Source organism: Augochlora pura, chromosome 11, assembly GCF_028453695.1.
Source record: "Augochlora pura isolate Apur16 chromosome 11, APUR_v2.2.1, whole genome shotgun sequence".
Taxonomy (NCBI): Eukaryota; Metazoa; Arthropoda; class Insecta; order Hymenoptera; family Halictidae; genus Augochlora; species Augochlora pura.
In genome coordinates, this window is record NC_135782.1 from 12,260,050 (window position 1) to 12,278,279 (window position 18,230).

The 18,230-nt window shown below is 34.2% G+C and overlaps 1 protein-coding gene across 3 annotated transcripts in view; it reads left to right on the forward strand.

Moving 5' to 3' along the window:
- LOC144476690 (neural-cadherin) overlaps positions 1-18,230 on the forward strand; it is a 573,745-nt gene that overhangs the window by 173,183 nt on the left and 382,332 nt on the right. For all 3 annotated transcript variants that reach the window (XM_078193815.1, XM_078193813.1, XM_078193814.1), the window contains one exon: positions 7,598-7,787. In XM_078193815.1, coding sequence (XP_078049941.1) covers positions 7,598-7,787 — 190 coding nt within the window. The remainder of the gene's footprint in view (positions 1-7,597; positions 7,788-18,230) is intronic.

Consider the following 18,230-nt stretch of genomic DNA (forward strand, 5'->3'; position numbering starts at 1 on the left):
TGAATACTCCTAGCGTTGACTATCGCCATCCAATCGTTAACTACGAGATGGAAAATTATACAGTTTGTAATCTGAAAACGCGCATAGCAGTATTAGTTTGTTTCTAGTTACCATAATACTAATTAACGTGAAAATAGGGCGTTTCGCTACTGATTCATTTGTCCGAATATTTAAATATTTCTCGCAAAGCCACGGAGCTTTTCTTACCGTGACTTTTTAAACTTTTTCCGAGTGTCACGTGCGCCCTACTAAAAGTTTCCCAGAGTCACGTGTATATAGTCAAACAGGATATTGCAAGTCCTTGCTTTTGTTTTACAGTTACGTTGATTAGTGCTTATTCGCCGTTAATAATATCTCTAATAAAAGGGAAAATTATAGAAGGAAACCATTTTCGCTTCTTGTTTACTTCCATTTACTTTTATTTCTAGATTTTGATAATAGAAGAAGAAAAAAATTTGTATTGACTTGGAAAAAGTTAATAACATTCATATTTGATAGATTGTACATTAACTAAAAAAGTACTCGCACACCTTTGGAAACTTTTTAAAATCTTCACCGAACGATTTAATTTTTTTTCAATGATAGAAAAACTAATATCTAATAAATCTGCAGACTCTGGGTTAACCGATTTTGATGAAATTTTTAACACGTATGTAAGTTATCGAGAACTACGAAAAATATTTTTAAAATTTTTATTACGAGCTCATGTAAAATAGTTAGAAAATGAGGCTTTTTATTCTTTTTCGTCATTCCAATTAATATCAGAAGTGAAAAAAAGCATTTTTGCTAGTTCCTCTATCATCTAAAAAATTGCTAATCATTTAGAGCAGTTTCAAGAACGTTATTTCGTTTGAAAAAGTGTGCATATATGTTTTTTTACCCATTGTATATGGAATTTTCGTCATTAGCTCAACTCGCTGTAGCAGTAAAGGGGGTTAAGAATGCAGATAGTTCCGTGAAGAGGATAAACAGGGATTTCAAGAAACTAAATAGCGAGTGTATATATGCACATTCCCTCCCAGCAATTCTCGACGAATATTAGGAGTACAAAAGGGTCACAATGCCAGCTCGTACACCACGTTGTAGAATCGAGCTCGTTTCTCTCACGCGTGTCTCAATTCGTCAAAACCGAGTACACGGGATTTTGAATTCATGAAAACACTAAATATTGAAGCAACTGTAGAATCCTAAACTTTTTTGGTAATATTTAACATATTAATATAATTTATAATATAAGGTAATATAATTTGGTATTAGTACATCGAATATAGTTCATTTAACTCTTTGGGGCACGGTAGGATTAAAAATCTCCCTCCTTTTTGATGCATAGTAATGCATGGTGGGGCATTTTTAGATCCACCACATAGAATTGCAACAACTGTATTTTTACTCTGTGCATTTATGAAACCAAGCGGCTTGGAGAAATTATTGAGGTTTCATTCTATAACAACAAATTCAGTTGAATTATTATTTGTTTATGCATTTATATGTTTCCAATAAAAGGACACCAATTTAGGTTGATTGAAAACGCGACAAAATTTCTGTGCCACACGGGTCTACCTATTTCCTGAAATCCTGTGCCTCAAAAGAGTTATTAACAGTCAAATGTCCACGTATTATTTCCCGTAAGCTCACTCTAATACCGGCGATTTGCTCGTTTGGAAATGAAAAAGGAATACATATGGCAAAATTAAAAATCCATTAAAAACTAACTTATAACTAATATATTCTAAAGGTAGCTTTTAAAATAACATTATCAATTCCGCAGGGTATGATATTTTTAAAAGCAAGTCCCTTTATGGAATGAAACACGAGATATCTCGTGAGCGGTCGTTTAAGTGTTAAGTGATATCCTTTCCGATTCCAATTGCTAGTAAAACCTACAACGATGCAATTTTATCGCCAAAAATATATCACACTGTACTAAAAGTCACAAGGGCGAACCATATTGCACCCTTTTCTTTAACTGGTAACATGTGACGAAATGCGCATTGGCTCGTCCACGGATACTTTCTTTATTTGCCAGTGATGGAATAGTCATTGGCAAATTCACGACATATAAAATCCAATATCCTATTACCTCTCGTATCGTAATAGAATATACATTTGTATACAGAATGTTCCATGTATGTTGAGACTGTAATAGACGCGTGGTTTAAAGGAAAACAAGCTGACACCTATCTGTTAGTGAACGTTTCCAAAGTCACTTCAAGGTCATATTGTTTCTTTTTTATTGCGAATCTGTATTTTTTATTTCGTAATTATATTATACGTAAAAAATGCACAACTTTTATTCGAAAAGTATTTTTACTTTTTTGATGCAGTGTTGCATTAAAAGTGATATGAACCAGCATTCCGGTTATTGTTAATGAAACTCAAAAATATTAAAGGAACAAATTGTATAATTCGATGCAACACGTTTTGTGGTGAAAATAATTTTGTTTAAAAATCATATTTTTGAGGTTCCGAGATTATCGGTGGTTTTAAAATAGAATAGAATAGTCGTTTTAAAATAGTCGTTATTATTGTTATTGCTATTATTATTACTATTATCTCATTGTACTTTTTCGACATGGTAATTACATTGCTCTAACATAAACAAACGGCAGACGACACCAAGTGTCAAACGGTCAAGGAAGCGTCTTGAGGTTACACGATATTAATATTTTACATAATTACGGACGCGTTAAAATGTATTTTGTATTTATACAAAAGAAAAATAATAATTTTCAGATAGCATTATATTAAAACAGTTCGTTTGGAACAAAATAAATATCAAAATTCATTAAACGGCAGTTTTCTAGAATACAGCTTTCCATAGATATCTTACAATCTTTAATAAAAAAATTAATAATCGAACAGAAATTCGTCGTTTCAGATAACCTAGTATAATTGTGCTTATATAATAAATCATTTTTCGGAAAAACAGTAGGTAAATACAAACTTTTGGGACGTTGAGGAACTACTAAGAGATTGGATAATGTACAGATGTGCCTGCAGACGCTCTTTCAAAATGAAAGAGACGTACAAGTTGAATGATTATTTATCTTGAGGATTATAATGTATAAATAATCCCGCTACAAAGTAAAGTTATAGAGAAATATTAACAACGGCTTTGTAATTTTAATAATTCCATTGGTATTATATATTCAAGCGATGAGGTTATATTTGTTGAACTCTGCAGTCGGAGCCATTTGAACTGGAAATTCAAAATATCTATTCAGACTTATAACGTTCTCATTTTATATAACGTGGAGCACTTTTATACATTATGGAATCGTATTTTGTGATTCGTGCAACAGTTTAACAGCTTTGAAAAAATTTCTGAATATAAGTAGATTTGATAAAAATGATTTCGAAACGTAGCATGATCATTTTTAGCGGTGCCTTAGAGTCGCCATTCAACCGTAAAGGGTTATAGTCTTCCGTTCTATATTATCGCTCGACGATGAATGAAATCATGACTTTCTTATACTATCAAAATTTATCTAAAAATAGTAGGATGTGTCCACGTGATCTGATATCTGGTTTCTTCGAAATGTTGTATATTCCACTTCAGTGTTTCGAAAAAAGACTACTGTTTTCTTTGATCAGAGCCACGAAAAGGAAGATATTAAAAAGGATAGTTTATCGACACGAACAAGTCAAAATTGTTATTTCTGTTTATGAATTATAATTTAGAGTTATCAATGATGAAAATCCATCTTACAGTAGTAGCTGTATTTTTCATTTTGGTCAATCGACGCTTTAAAAATCGATGTATTATTTTTATTTATTAAGTATTGTCAATATTACTATGAAGCAGACTTATTATGGATCCATTCTTTTGCTGGAAATTAATTCTTCGATTTTAAACTTGCCATAAAATATTTTTTTAACGCGTTAAATAGACATTTAAGGGTGTACCACCAGTGGTACGCGTGGCACGGAATGTGTTAACAATGAGTATTACTACTGAACGTTAACGCACCCGCCATGCGAGGCATACTTATACCACTGAAACATAGTTTTGATTCGAGAGGCAAACTTAGCTCGGCCTTATTAAATATGTACTACCGTCAGCCATTTCTGAAACGCTATTCAGTGTAACGACATTTTTGTTGCTGATTACACTTTTTGTACTTTCTAAAATGAGTTCGAATACTCTTCAGTACCCTGTATTGCACCCTGTATATTAACTTTGGAGTACAGTCGTGCATACTTGTTAAATAAACGTGATAAAAATATAAGCATAGATTCTATTACGGATTTGATTCTATTAGGTTGGTCAATTACGTTTTCAATATTATAGGTTTAAGATTCTATTATGCACTACCGGTTAAAAGTTTCGAATCACTACAAGTTTTAATGAAAACAGTTTTAACGAGCTCTGAACTTCCTTGTAGGGTGCCTTCAATTTGCTTGAATTATTCCGCAAAGTATAACCTTTTCTAAGAGTGATAATAGCACTTCTAATTTTAACACTAATCTCAGTTGAATGCCTTTGAATACGAGAATGGTAATGTATGGCACAAAGGTTTCTATATTATGGGATTTGAATTCTGGAATTACCTCGAGGAAATAAGAAAAAGGAAAAGCACTCAGCTTGATATACTAGGCTTTATTGCTACAGCCGAGTTTCTCCACATAAGGTCTCGTCCAGCAATGTCCACGAGGGTTTTTTTCTTTGGTTTGATACGAGGGGGGTTGTGCTTTACCGTGCCTAAAAGCTATGGCCTTCTTACCGGTAGTTATGAGGGGTATGGTTAATAATGTGGTGTTATCTGCATGAGGTGTAGAGTTGGAAATGCTATGAGGTGATTGGGGAAAGATTTTCAAAGATAAACCCCTTTAGTGGAGAGCAGCCTTCACTACCAAGATGGAGGAAGGTTGTGATGATGTGTGTATAGAATGAGTTGAGGATAGTCGGGGAGAAATTGGGGAGTAGAAGTGGGAATTGTGGCGTAGATTTCTTTCCAGGAGAGATTTGATGAGTCTAATGGGAATTTAGTTTTAATTTCCTAAGGTACTCTATTCCTATCATAAAGTTCTGTGTCCCAAATTAGGGATCCGGCAATGTCCATGAGGTTTTTTTAGGGCATTTTTTTGAGGGCTTTCTTATATACTATATCCTCTCCCGCCCAATATCGTACGTACTCAAGTCGCACACGTGGCTTCTTCAGTCATACCGTGTCTCAAACACACCGCACTTCAATCGCCCCGCTTCTCAATCGTACCGCATTTCTTTTCTTCTATCTCACATACACATACAGGGTGTTTCAAAATTATACATATTCTGGGAAATGGGGGGTTCCTGAGGTCATTTCAAGTAACCTTTTCCTTTGCCGAAATCCAATCCGCGGCTTTGTTAACGAGTTATTAACAAATCAAGTTGGCTGCGCACGGACGATTTTTCGTGCTGCTGCGCACGCGAGTAGGACCGGCTGAAGCCCGTCTCGCTGACAGGAGAAACGGCCGCGTATCGCCTCTGAGCCGCGTTCGATCATTAAATAAGAATTTCATGAATTCTTATTAATTTAAAAAATTTCAGAAGTATTATTAATGAAAAACTCACCCATTCAGTTGTAAATGTTGTAATCCAGAAGTTGTAAAATGTACGTAAAACGACACAGATTACACTAACTTTCACTTTCACTGCACTATTATTCCACACTGATCACGTACTATTCAACAATTGACACATGTCCGAAGTTTCCAGCGATATTTTGTGTGGCCCTGAAAAGGTCCGATTAATTTCAAATACGGAGAAGTTATTAAGTAATTTCAAATATTTTTTAAAGAACGGTGAAGTTATAGGGACGAAATCTCGAACGAACCTGACCTTCTCTACGAAGATGTTCACACAGACTGTGTCGATTGTCATAGCAACGGACACTAGGTTTTAAAGAAATTGGAGATGCTCTGACGAAAATAATGACGGCTACACAAAATAACGTTGGAAACTTCGGACATGTGTCAATTGTTGAATAATACGTGATCAGTGTAGAATAATAGTGCAGTGAAAGTAATCTGTGTCGTTTTATATACATTTTACAACTTCTGGATTACAACATTTACAACCGAATGGGTGAGTTTTTCATTAATAATATTTGTGAAATTTTTTAAATTAATAAGAATTCATGAAATTCTTATTTAATGATCGAACGCGGCTCAGAGGCGATACGTGGCCGTGACTCCTGTCAGCGAGACGAGATTCAGCCGGCCCTGCTCGCGTGCGCAGCAGCACAAAAAATCGTCCGTGCGCAGCCAACTTGATTTGTTAATAACTCGTTAACAAAGCCGCGGATTGGATTTCAGCAAAGGAAAAGGTTACTTGAAATGCCCTCAGGAACCCCCCATTTCCTGGAATATGTATAATTTTGAAACACCCTGTATACACACTATTTGCATCCTAAAATACCTTTTCTCAGTGTCAGTGTCAATCAATCGATGTCTAATATCGTCGTACTAAATTTTCATTGAATAAAAAAAAACAGTTAGCCCTGAAAGTGTCTCAAAATTTTGTTATTTTCGGGAAATAACGGGTTTCTGAGATCATTTGAAGTAACTGTTTCCTTAGCGAAAACGCAATCCGAGGCTCTGTCCACGAATTATTAACACTTCTCCATCCGCACGTCTCGTAGAAATTTCTTCGCTTGGCGTCGGCAGCACTAATTCAGATTGCTTCGCTTGTCGCCGGCCGTTCTTAAGGTTATCAGGAAATTGTAAATTGTCAAGTTTTACTAATTTCATCGTTAGTTCTCATGAGTTTTCAATCTTGATTCCCTATTTTCATAAAATTTCAAACATATACATATGTAAATAAATGTACAATTTGTTTGATTCATATATTTCTTTATTTACATTTTTTTGGTAATTACTCGGTATGTCTCTTTCAGAAGATTTGAAGCAAAACAGTCTCAAAGATGTAACGCAACTCTACAAGACTTGCACATTAAATTTGTCGTCTTTCTTGTTTTGTTTTTGAAACATGCATGGTAGTTTCTTCGTTTTTGTTTGTTAGTTTCGGAAATGAATATTAGCTGGTATTGCTTTAGCAGGCAGGAATGTCATAATGGGACAAGTACTTATAAAAACAAAAAACTTGCTGATGCGTATAACTTATTGTTACTTAAACAAAACAACAAGAGAACACCACGCCATATTGGGCGGTACCACGCCCGTTACACCACTGTGAAGTCGTCGGATGGCATAGTATTGACAAACAATACTGACCAATGAGAGCCTAGCTCGGCTGGCGCGAGGTGACCGAACCTATGAGCGGAACTGCCGAGCCAATAACTCGTAACCAAAGCCGTGGACTGCATTTTCGCTAAGGAAAAAGTTACTTCAAATGACCTCGGAAACCCCTCTCTTCCCGGAAGTAATATAATTTTAAGACACTTGGGTTCCCTTCTTAAAAATGTCCCCCATAATATCTACTTTAATCGTGACAATTTTAAAAGATCCGACTTACGTCTGGGAAAAACTCTCATCGAAAGAAACGAGAAGAAAATTCCCAGTCCGTGATAGCCACACAACAATCTATAAATAATGTCGAAGATTCTGTTGAATCGACCGGAATAAATGACAGTCGACATGTTGATTTCTGTTTTAGGTGACTTACTACGTCGTGGACAGCAACCGAAACGAGGGATTGAACTACTTCGAGATCCACGAGGAGTCCGGCGACATCTACACCAAAGTGGTGTTCGATCGTGAGACGCAAGGCGCCTACGCGTTGGAAGTGGAGGCCAGGGATGGTGCACCATCGGCGCGACCCAACAGCAATGGACAGCCGAATTCAGGTAAGAGAGCCAGCGATTTTTCTTTCAGCCCTTTTCGTCACGATCTTTTTCGATATGATAATGCCGCTGGGCAGTCTGACCGATATTATATTGTCATTAGTCAACCTTGAAATCTTTTGCAAAAATTAGTGAAAATGTTAATAGGAACGTATTGTTTTCTATTTTCACGAACAAGTTGTGCTGATAAATTTAGACACTTTGTTCGAAAAGTCAAGAGGTTCTCAAGATAATATAACAAAAATACAGCAATGTAGCAACACGCTGAAAGAACTCCGTTTTGTCGAAATGACAGCAGTTTCACGGTAGACTGCTACATTGACTGGGTTAGAATTGTAGCGGCGTAAGTGTAAGCGTAATTTAAAAATGTTCGCTTTCTCTTAAAATATAATCTATATATACCACTGATTAAAAAACGTATAGAAAAAGAAATGTTTTATGTATAAATTGATTATCTATATATTATTACTATGTTTACTGATCAAGATTCAGGGAGAGATATCAACTTATATATTGTATATAAATTGTCTTCCTCTATACGTTTTGAATCCAGGAACACGGAAAGTGAGACATCTAGTCTACAAAGCAGTAAAAATGTATGTTATATGGGTCCGATTAGAAGCTGAGTCCGCGTCATGTGGTTGTTTCCCAGACAGCGTGTCGTTCAAGGATTAAATATTTTGAACGCTCTTCCTATCGCGCTGCATATTCGCATGCATAGACGTATTGATTGCAAAAGCAATGTGTTTTAAAAGGTTTTAAACGATACTCACTCTTTACACGACCGTGGACATTCTTTCCTGTTTTTCCATCGACATATCATCAATAGGGTATCCCGACCGACGTAACTTTTTCAATTTCCATCAGAGAATTTCGTTCGCGAAACTTCTTGCTGAAACCGAAGTGGTCGTCCAAGCTGGACGACATTTGACTCACTCAGGGTAAAAGGTTACCATTCATGTTTCCTACCTACACTTACGTGCTTAGCCGAATTATACATATTTCTGTTTCATTTTGGAGCTATTTCGAGGACGACAAAGTTGTCAAATTCGAGAAAGGGTATTAAATGAGAGTTAAAACTAACTACATACATTCATTTTAACCTCAATGAAAAAGTACAACGCTAATAATTCTCCAAGTCTTTTTTAAAAAATAAGTATAGAGATGAAATTATTTGGGCGGTCCAGAAGTCAATCACAGTAAAGTAAAGTATGAACACATTTTTATCGTAGGATATTTCGATCGCTAAATCAATATAGACGATTACTTGATAAATAAACAATACGTAGTAGCATTTATATGGGCCACGCAATGACCAAACGAAATGAAAAAAAGTTATAAACGAAATAAAAATGGAAAAATCAAATAAGACAGTTTTATATTAATAATTTTTATTTAATCATAATAAGAACTGTGTTTCAAATTATTAGTGACATTATTATTTCTTACGACTAATTTGCAAAAGCCTTATTTATCTAATTTTTAAGGTGATTAACTACTGAGCCATCTATTTGTTGGTCGACTCTTTTTCTGATATTTTCGAGTGTAAGCTTTAAAAAGTCCAAAGTAGCTCCAAAAACGAGAATCATTTTTCAATCATTTAAACCGACAAAATTGGAGAACGTTATTTCAGTGTACAATTTGAGCCAGTAGGGAAAATAAAAAGGTTGCACAACTTTATCAAAGCAGGAGACTGTTGAATCACTTTCCAGGTTTTCTTTACTTCGGACTTAAATATTAATATTACTTTATTAAAACGAGCATGTTTCGTTCTTTATTTCTTCTGAGTGTTCGTACACCTTTTACGACGTAATAACTTTTTTAAAACTGCAGTAAATAACTTGAATTTTTTTTAAACAAAAGAGAAAGCAATAACTGAATCTTCCTTTTTTATTTTATTATTACTTGGAATGACAAGAAAAAGTAAAAAAGTCTCGTTTTTTAACTTTCTTATCTGAATTAATGATGAAAATTTAAAAAAATGCTTTTCGTAGAACTCCGTAACTTATATGTATACTGAAAAGGCATTCCTTGAATTGTCGTTTTAGACTCGGATATTAAAGATAAGAAACAAGAGCTTTTTATTGCTTTTTGTCATTCCAAGCATTGAAATATTAGAAAAAAAGAACTTCGGTAATTTTTCAGTAGACTAGTCACACTATCAGAAAAATTCAAGTCATTTTGTCCAGTTTTAAAAAAGTTATTGCGTAAAATGATCAAAACGTGGAAATGATTCATAAAATTGTAATGGAAATGCTGATTAGTTGTGCTTTAATAATTGTTTCACGGAAATATGAACAAAAAATCAAACTGCTTTTGGCTGTCGTTCCAAATTCTATTTTCTAGTACTTTTATAATTGCTATATAATTAATTGCTATATAGTATTTATAACTACTATAAAAATATGTAAGGTTTGCAATGTAGATCATTACATTCTGGAAAATATGATGAAACCTCGTTTCCATGTCGCGGAAATTATTCTGCGGTCGCATAAAACTCAACCGGATCGATTGAATCTGTTGCAAATAAACGACGCTGTTACCGCGACCTGTTTTAGCATTCCGTTCCTGGTTGTAAATTTATCGGTCCACCGTAATACAGTATTCAGTTCCTTCGGTGACGTTGTACTTGCCCGGTTCACATAGAATTTTCAATCGCGCATGTCATTTGCGGGGGAAATTACCCGCACGTGTGCTTAAGGAGCGAGCCAATTGGTCACGATTCCCTAACTTTTCTCGGAGAACAACATTTATGTGTAGTCTGCAGCGCGAACCGATTGTTTGGATGTTTCGCGCTAAATCGGCCATATAATTTCAAAGTTGTAATTTCCCGTAACTCACATTTGCCATTAATTTGAGTTGCCGGAGTCGAGCCGCGTAATTTTAAACCCAATGGAATTCGTAAACGAAACGCTACGAATATTATCATCATTAGGTCGACACTATTTACACGAATTCTCGTGTTTCAGTATAAAGTAATGTTCGAAATTTCGATATTCCACGAAGAGCAATAATCCATCGCGTTGGCGTAACACGATTCATCGCGCCTAATCACGTAAAATATTATCTCAATTCTTATACATGAATGGAGTCTATCTAACATAAGATTAAATTACAAATATTTACGTACCCTTTTGTTATTAACACATGTTCATCCGCATGACGAAAATTCGTCATTTCGCAAACAATCGCCAATCACCAATTACCAAATGGCGAAAATTCGTCACTTGTATATTACAGAAAATAATTGATTCTCGTTCTTCTAATTTTAAATGAATTAAATTCTGCTTTTCACTAAACAGAGATAATATTAAACAAAAATGGTATAATTATAATCATCATTGAAAAATATATGATTTTTAACAAGTTACGTTATTTTTTCAAAAAATTACCGGGCGAATGTGTTAACAGTTTGATGGCGGATAGTTTGTGGACCCGCATTGAATTCGTTTAGAAGGAAAAAGTTAGTGGAATTTCGCGAGCGGGAATTGAAACTGGTGACCTTTCTATTTTGTGGGTACCACCCAGTCACGGCAACTATAGTCTCCTACCCCGTGGAGAAGTTAAAATTTAGTATTTCTAGAATATTTTAAATCTCATTCGAAACCCCCTCGCTTTCGTTTCTCACAGTCTCAGCTACATGTGCTCGCTGAACTAACACTTTTCCATATCCTTAATTTTAGCAGAATGAAAAGTAATTTTATACAAATTATTTTTACTCCTGTGTGTGTATGTAATATCTATGGATTTGATTGATCCACTGTTACAACGTCTCACATTCTGTATACATTTGGAAATGGAGATCTGTTCAAAATACTCCCTGCTATAATAATACTCCTTAAGCGCTAGATTTAGGGTCAGAAGGAATAATAGTCTCAAAAGAACCATGAACTTCAAGTGAATCATTTACATCAAATACACATAAATGGTATTTTATATTATGTATATCACGGACCACACGCAAAATCGCGGTGTTAAGAAATATCTTTAAATCATGTTTAGCAAAAGAGTTTGCATGTTTTAGCAAAAGGGACACCTTTTAATCATTTTTAATAAAATTAGTTCTCTATATAATCAGTGATTACATAGAGAATCATAGATAATCAGATTGCAACTAATCACTTATTGACTTTTGCTACAATCATCACAGAATTAATTTGGAAAATCGTATAACAGAAAGTATCGGTAAAAATAGTGTTATAGCTATTGGCCATGAAAGGTGCAAAAGCGTCCATCTCCCGTAACTTCGGAAGATCAACTGCACCAATTAATTTGAAGTAGCCGTTTAATGTGAAGTGGCTACTCGGATTGTAAGGCAGAGTAATGGTCATCGATACACTAAAGACAGAATGGACTATCGCCACCCTCTGCAGGCCATTTGTCGATTAGTACGTACTTTTTAAAGCGCATCCGTCTTGTTAGACCAATAGTATTACACTTAGGTTCTATCGCAAGCGAACATAACGACTCTAGAACAAAGATGTTCAAAAGCAGACTTGACCTTTATGTACGAAGTTTTAAATGGCTCCGTTTCATCTCTGGGATATTATCTCTCATTAATTTAAACGGCTCTCGATCAACTCGTGTTCAACGATTTGCTCTCCGTCGAGAGTACCATAGCACATCTTACGACAAGTGCAGCGTGTTAGAGAATTATATGTCGTGATCGTTGCAACGTGATTCGATAACTTTGGATCGGTATAGATTTTATAATAATAACTTCACGTATATACAAGATTGCCCTTCAATACAGTTTTTAAGCATACATTTTTTAATTAATATATCGTATATACTAGCCTCAATGGAACTATGCATCTCAAATCAACTTTTAACATAAAAAAATGATGATCAAAATGACGTATAAGAATCATGTGTCACGACCGCCACACCCAAAATTATTGTGCAGCCGACCGGATAGGGATTTTACATGTAAAAATAAGTCCAGAAAAAAGGTGTAACATTTTTCTATTCAAGAATTTGTTTCAAAGAAAATTGAGGTGGAAGATGCCTCAAGTTGCGTCATTTATAATGTAGCAGAAAGTAAAATTATAATATGGTTAATGACTAGACGACCCATTTAAATTCCATTAACTAGTACTAGATTTTTCAATCTAATTTTTCTCAAAAACGGAGTCTTGAATGGAAAATGTTGATCTTTTACTTCGTCTTATTTTCACATATAGAATCACTGCCGGACTGGTTGTGCCGAGATTTTAGATGTGGTGATCGTGACATATAATTCTTATGTAGCTTTTAACATTGTTTTTTATAATGTAATTTAATAATAAATTATTTTAATGTAATTTAATAGTATAAAATTGTCCTCAAGGTTGATTTTGTGGCAATTTTTCTTATAAAATCTACACCAATCCAAAGATGCAGAATAACGCTGCGACGATCGCGACGTACAATTCCCTAACATTCTGTGCAACTATCTTAATAAAACGAACCTTCACCGTAAATAATTTTGGCTACTTGCTAGACTTCTTACGGATTATATAACTTTTGCGCGTAATATTGATGCGACGATAAAGTTCTCTACTCGATGCACTTTTTTTACATTAAATAGGCGTATACTCTGTTCAATAAAATATTATTATTATTATTAATATATTCTTAACAAAAATTGATAAAAAAAACATATTATTCTCCAAAGCAAGTATTATTATTAAAAACGTTATCATATTTAAGTAGAAATATAGTATTCATATTAGATGAAGTTCACAGTTGTGAGATTATTTTACATCTTCGAGAAAATAAACGACGCGAGCTAAAACTCATTGAACTTCCGGCTTTGCGCTCCATACGCAACGAAAATTCAGATAGAACAGCCTTCGAAGCGCTCCAACTTTCCTTCCAGTTCGTTCTCTAAGCGGATTGCAAAGTGCCGAAAACTGCAGCTAATTTGCAATTCTCTCTGACTGTTACCCCTGTTACCGAATCCTTGCAATGCCGGTACCCATTCTTTCTCATTGTTTTTCTTCGTTTAATAATCCTTTCGATCGGAATCAGATTTGTTAAGCGTGATAATTTTCACAAAAATTCCTACTATGCTGGAGTCATGATAGTCACGAAACCAAAAATACATAAAAATGCGTTAATCTAACTGTACGTATACAATCCTTAATCAGTGCATCAAATAATAACTTGGAAAATTAAACTGTTATCACAAAATAAAATGGAAATATTGGCACATATTGTCAATAACAACAATGATGTAGATTCGCCGTGAAATTGCACTAACGTTGACTAAATGAAAATAAAAGCAATGGAATTGTCATTCGACACGCATTTGCTTATAATTCCTCGTGTATTAATTGTTGATAAATCAAGTAAAATTTCTAAATGTAATTCGTATAAAATGGAAGTATAACAATGGTGCTACTTTCGATTCTCCCAAAAATGTAGGTCATAGGAAGGGATTGAAACTGCCGCATAACGAAAGGGTTAAAACTAACTTGCTACACATACATTGCTCCCGAACTGAATCCTTTTGTAGATTATACTCACTTTTTGCATTACAAATTAATTCTTTTCTAGATCATGTTCACCTTTTTACAAATAAAGTTAACGTTTCTACATGTCTCATTCATTCTTCTGTAAATTGAAATCACCTTTTTGCAAATGAAATAAGCTCTGCAACAGATCGAAATTGGCTGCCGTTTATTCAGTCTTTAAATTTTATATGAATTATAGAAGTAATGAATCTTCATTAAGTATCAATAAATATTGCATGTAAAACGTTGTTCAATTTTGAAATTTAACATGGATTTTGTTACAAATAAGTGAGTTTCATTTGCAAAAGGGTGAAAGTAAGTTAGTAACATGGTGAATTTAATGTAGAAAAGATATCATTCGGGGTGCAAACAGGTAAATACGATCGACAAAAAACATCACTTGAAGTACAACGAGGTGAATATATCTTGCAAAAGGATTAATTTTTACTACAAAATAACTGAATAATTGATCTCCTGATTTGCCACATTCACTTTTTGCACTGACAGTTACAAATTTTGTTGTTTTACTTTATATTCGTAAATGTTGTCACAATCACTTGATATATGTTTCAAATAAGATGCAATGTAAAATCATAAATAAATATCATTCAATTACGCAATATTTTAACAAAGTTTGAATATGAAGTGAGAAAAAACACTTTGGAACGTAAAGTGTTAAAATCGAAAAATATCCGAAAAAAGATATAACATTGGCGGTGTAGAGAGAAGATATAGTGTGTTCTAGATGGACGTTGCTATTGTTATTGATTACGCGTAGCTGCGGCACTGACAAGTCGAGTCAGACGAGTGATGGCGGTCGTAGCGCTGCAGCGGTGCAGCTCGCACGTCTCCATAGATATTTTCTTGGCTTGTTCGAAATGAAATTGCATTCGACAATTTCTCTGCATGTAGACTCTCTTCTGTAACGTTTACATTGTACGGTACTGCGTTGCAAGATTCTGCTAGATAGAGGATTTCTGTAAAAATGCAAATACCTAGTAATATGTTAAAACGTGTAACATGTTGAGGTTGAAGATACACGGACGACGCTTTTATAACATTTGTAAAACATTTATCTGTATTACTATTTACGGAAAATTCTCTCTTATTCCGTAAAGTGGGATCAAACTTTGTAATGTATTTAAGCCTAATTTGTTTCTATTCAAACAAATACATCGCACAATTTTCTATCTTTCGATCCAATAAATAAGTCCGTCTTGGAGGACTAAATTTACAATATCCGCTGTTATATAACAAATAAAATTTTCATTCATTTCGTCGGAATTAAAAAATGTTAAATGAGGCATTTAATTAATCGGAAATTAAATTTAATTTGACTAAGAATCACTTTTGACTCCCTGTTATTTCGTAAATTAAGTTATCAGATGATCTTTATAAGGTGATGAGGAGAGGAGTTTATTGAAAAGACATAGTATTTAATGTACATATTTTTAAGTTCAAAATCAACGGTGACCCCGTGTCGGTACCAAGTTTTCAAGTTTACAAAGAAAAGTACCAAGCAAGGAATTGCCTCACTTTGTATGCTAGGGATTAAAAAGAATTTTTAAGTGGACACCGATTCGATATAAGCAGTGTCACGTTACGTGTAACATATAATATGTGGGTTGCGTTGGTTATAAAATGTGAAATGAAGAATTTCATTGATTTCGTTCCAGTTCTGTGGCACAGACATGCTGGGAAGACAGGTGGGAGTTAATATAGGATATAATTATACGACCACGTGAAAGCAGGGGAAATGTATTTCATTGAATACTTTGAATACGCATGCCGTGCGAGTTTATTCAGATCAATTTATATCCGTGATACCACGAAGTTATGACTTTTCGTAATAATGAGAGAGTGGCAGAGAGGGATTACAGATGATTCGGATGAGCCACCGATCCCGAAATGCAGCAATTCAAAAGAATCTGTCAGGTTGTACGGCTAATTACGCAAAACGACGATATTGATCAGTGCCACAGCACGTCAAATTAACGAAGTTCCTTCGTTTCGTTCATTTCAATCGTATATTTAATTACAAATTTTGACGATTTCTACGCAAGAAATTGATAGCAGAAATATTTGTAATTTCATTGGTTCAGCTGAATAGATTGCATTAGACGAATCGGAGTCGCTGTCTTTGATTTAATTTTCAAGGTTAAAAGTCGGAGCATCGAATCTTCGATTGAAAGGCAGAGTTCATAGAACTAATATCGACAGAATCTCAAGGCGAATGATTCTTAAACACTGAAGTAAAAAAGAAATGTATTGCTGTAAAAATTAAATTTAAAGTAATTAAATATCATAGTCGATTCATAAATAAAAAGTCATTTTGCGAATTTTACTTATATCAAGTAAATAAAATCTATTAGCGAAGTAAGTTTCGTAAATTTGTAATCTACGAAGCTTATCAACCAATATCGCAAGGCGGAATCATCTCGAGTAACTATTGAGTCATTTCCATTCTTACGAAACTCCTCGATATTTAAAAGCGGACAGTTTTGAAAACTTTACAACTTCTCAGAGCTGCAAGATTTTATTCATATCCATGGAGACAGCGACTACTCTACAAACACAATGTCTCTCTTACCTACCTACAGTGGGTCACCCTGAAAATTGTCCAGCACACATTTCCTGAAAAAAGTAACAAGTACAAAAATACTTTATGTACTTTATTTAATCTTTTCATGTGTAAAGTAACATACAGTTCTTTATACGAAAAAATTAATGTCTTCAATGACTCTACTAAAAAGGAAATCACACTAAAAGTCGTCCATCTATAGAATTCGGGAATTTCCTAAACTGAAAAATGTATTGTCCATTATTTTGTAATATCATCTTCTTTATTAACACATTCGCACCGGGAACGAGAATTCTGGTTTTAAAAAGAAAAGCGCTGTCGTCGGGAAACGAGAATTCTCGTTTACCTATATGTTAGAATATCTTGACATTGCTAAAATGCCCTGATTTATATGAAAATTTAAGGAAAAATATCCCGATGCGAATGTGTTAAGCGGTTTTAGTAAAAATAGAAAATAAAAAGAAGCAAACCGTGATAGAAGAATGAAAATTTGTAATTTTCCATCGAGAAGGTTTTGGGATTTCCCAAAGAGAAATTGCAAAAATGCTAAATAAAAATCGTATTGCAAACAAACGAAAAAACCAGTAAGATGTTAAATGAATATGATGAAAAGTATGTTTTACGTCGAAAATACATGTGCTCTGCAAAGTCTTTAAGCCTTGATCGCAAGACTTACATGAGCTAGACAAACAAAGTAAGGTCGCTAAAATAATTATCGGAACTGGCGACACCCTTGGGCACATAATGAAACCATGTTTGTGGAACGCCAACAGCGTTAATCTCTCAATGAATGTTTCAAGCAAATTTTCAAAGTTCTGCTACTCAATTCATTTATCAAATGTTGATCCTTGTTTCATTAACAGTATAGTGAGATTAGAAAAGATTACTTAAATCTGGCAGCAGTCATTAAATAATTATTAACTTCATATTAAATAATATTTCTGTAGTTTTCATTAATCCGCTTAAAGACTAAGATTGTTTGGCCGAAGATAAACTCTCTCCACATCGTTCATCGTATATTTATTGCTGTTCAGGAATAGTAAATATGCGATTTTATAAATCCTTGCACATACTGTACAGGAAAAATCCATTAACATCGCGAGTTTGAGTAATTTATTAATTTTGGATACGTCTATACAGAATTTACAGGTTCATAAAAAATTAATTTTTTGTTACTTTGTCTTTTATCGAAATATGGTTGCATTCGAAGTTTTAAATGCAACGTCCAATATCTTATTAAGCATCAAATTTTAATAAAAAATAGTAATTACTAAGGTGTCTTCAAATAAATTATCTTGAATTAGGGAATATACACGATTCAAAAGTTATTTGCAACAGAGATCTAATGAAGAGGGTGCACAAAATATT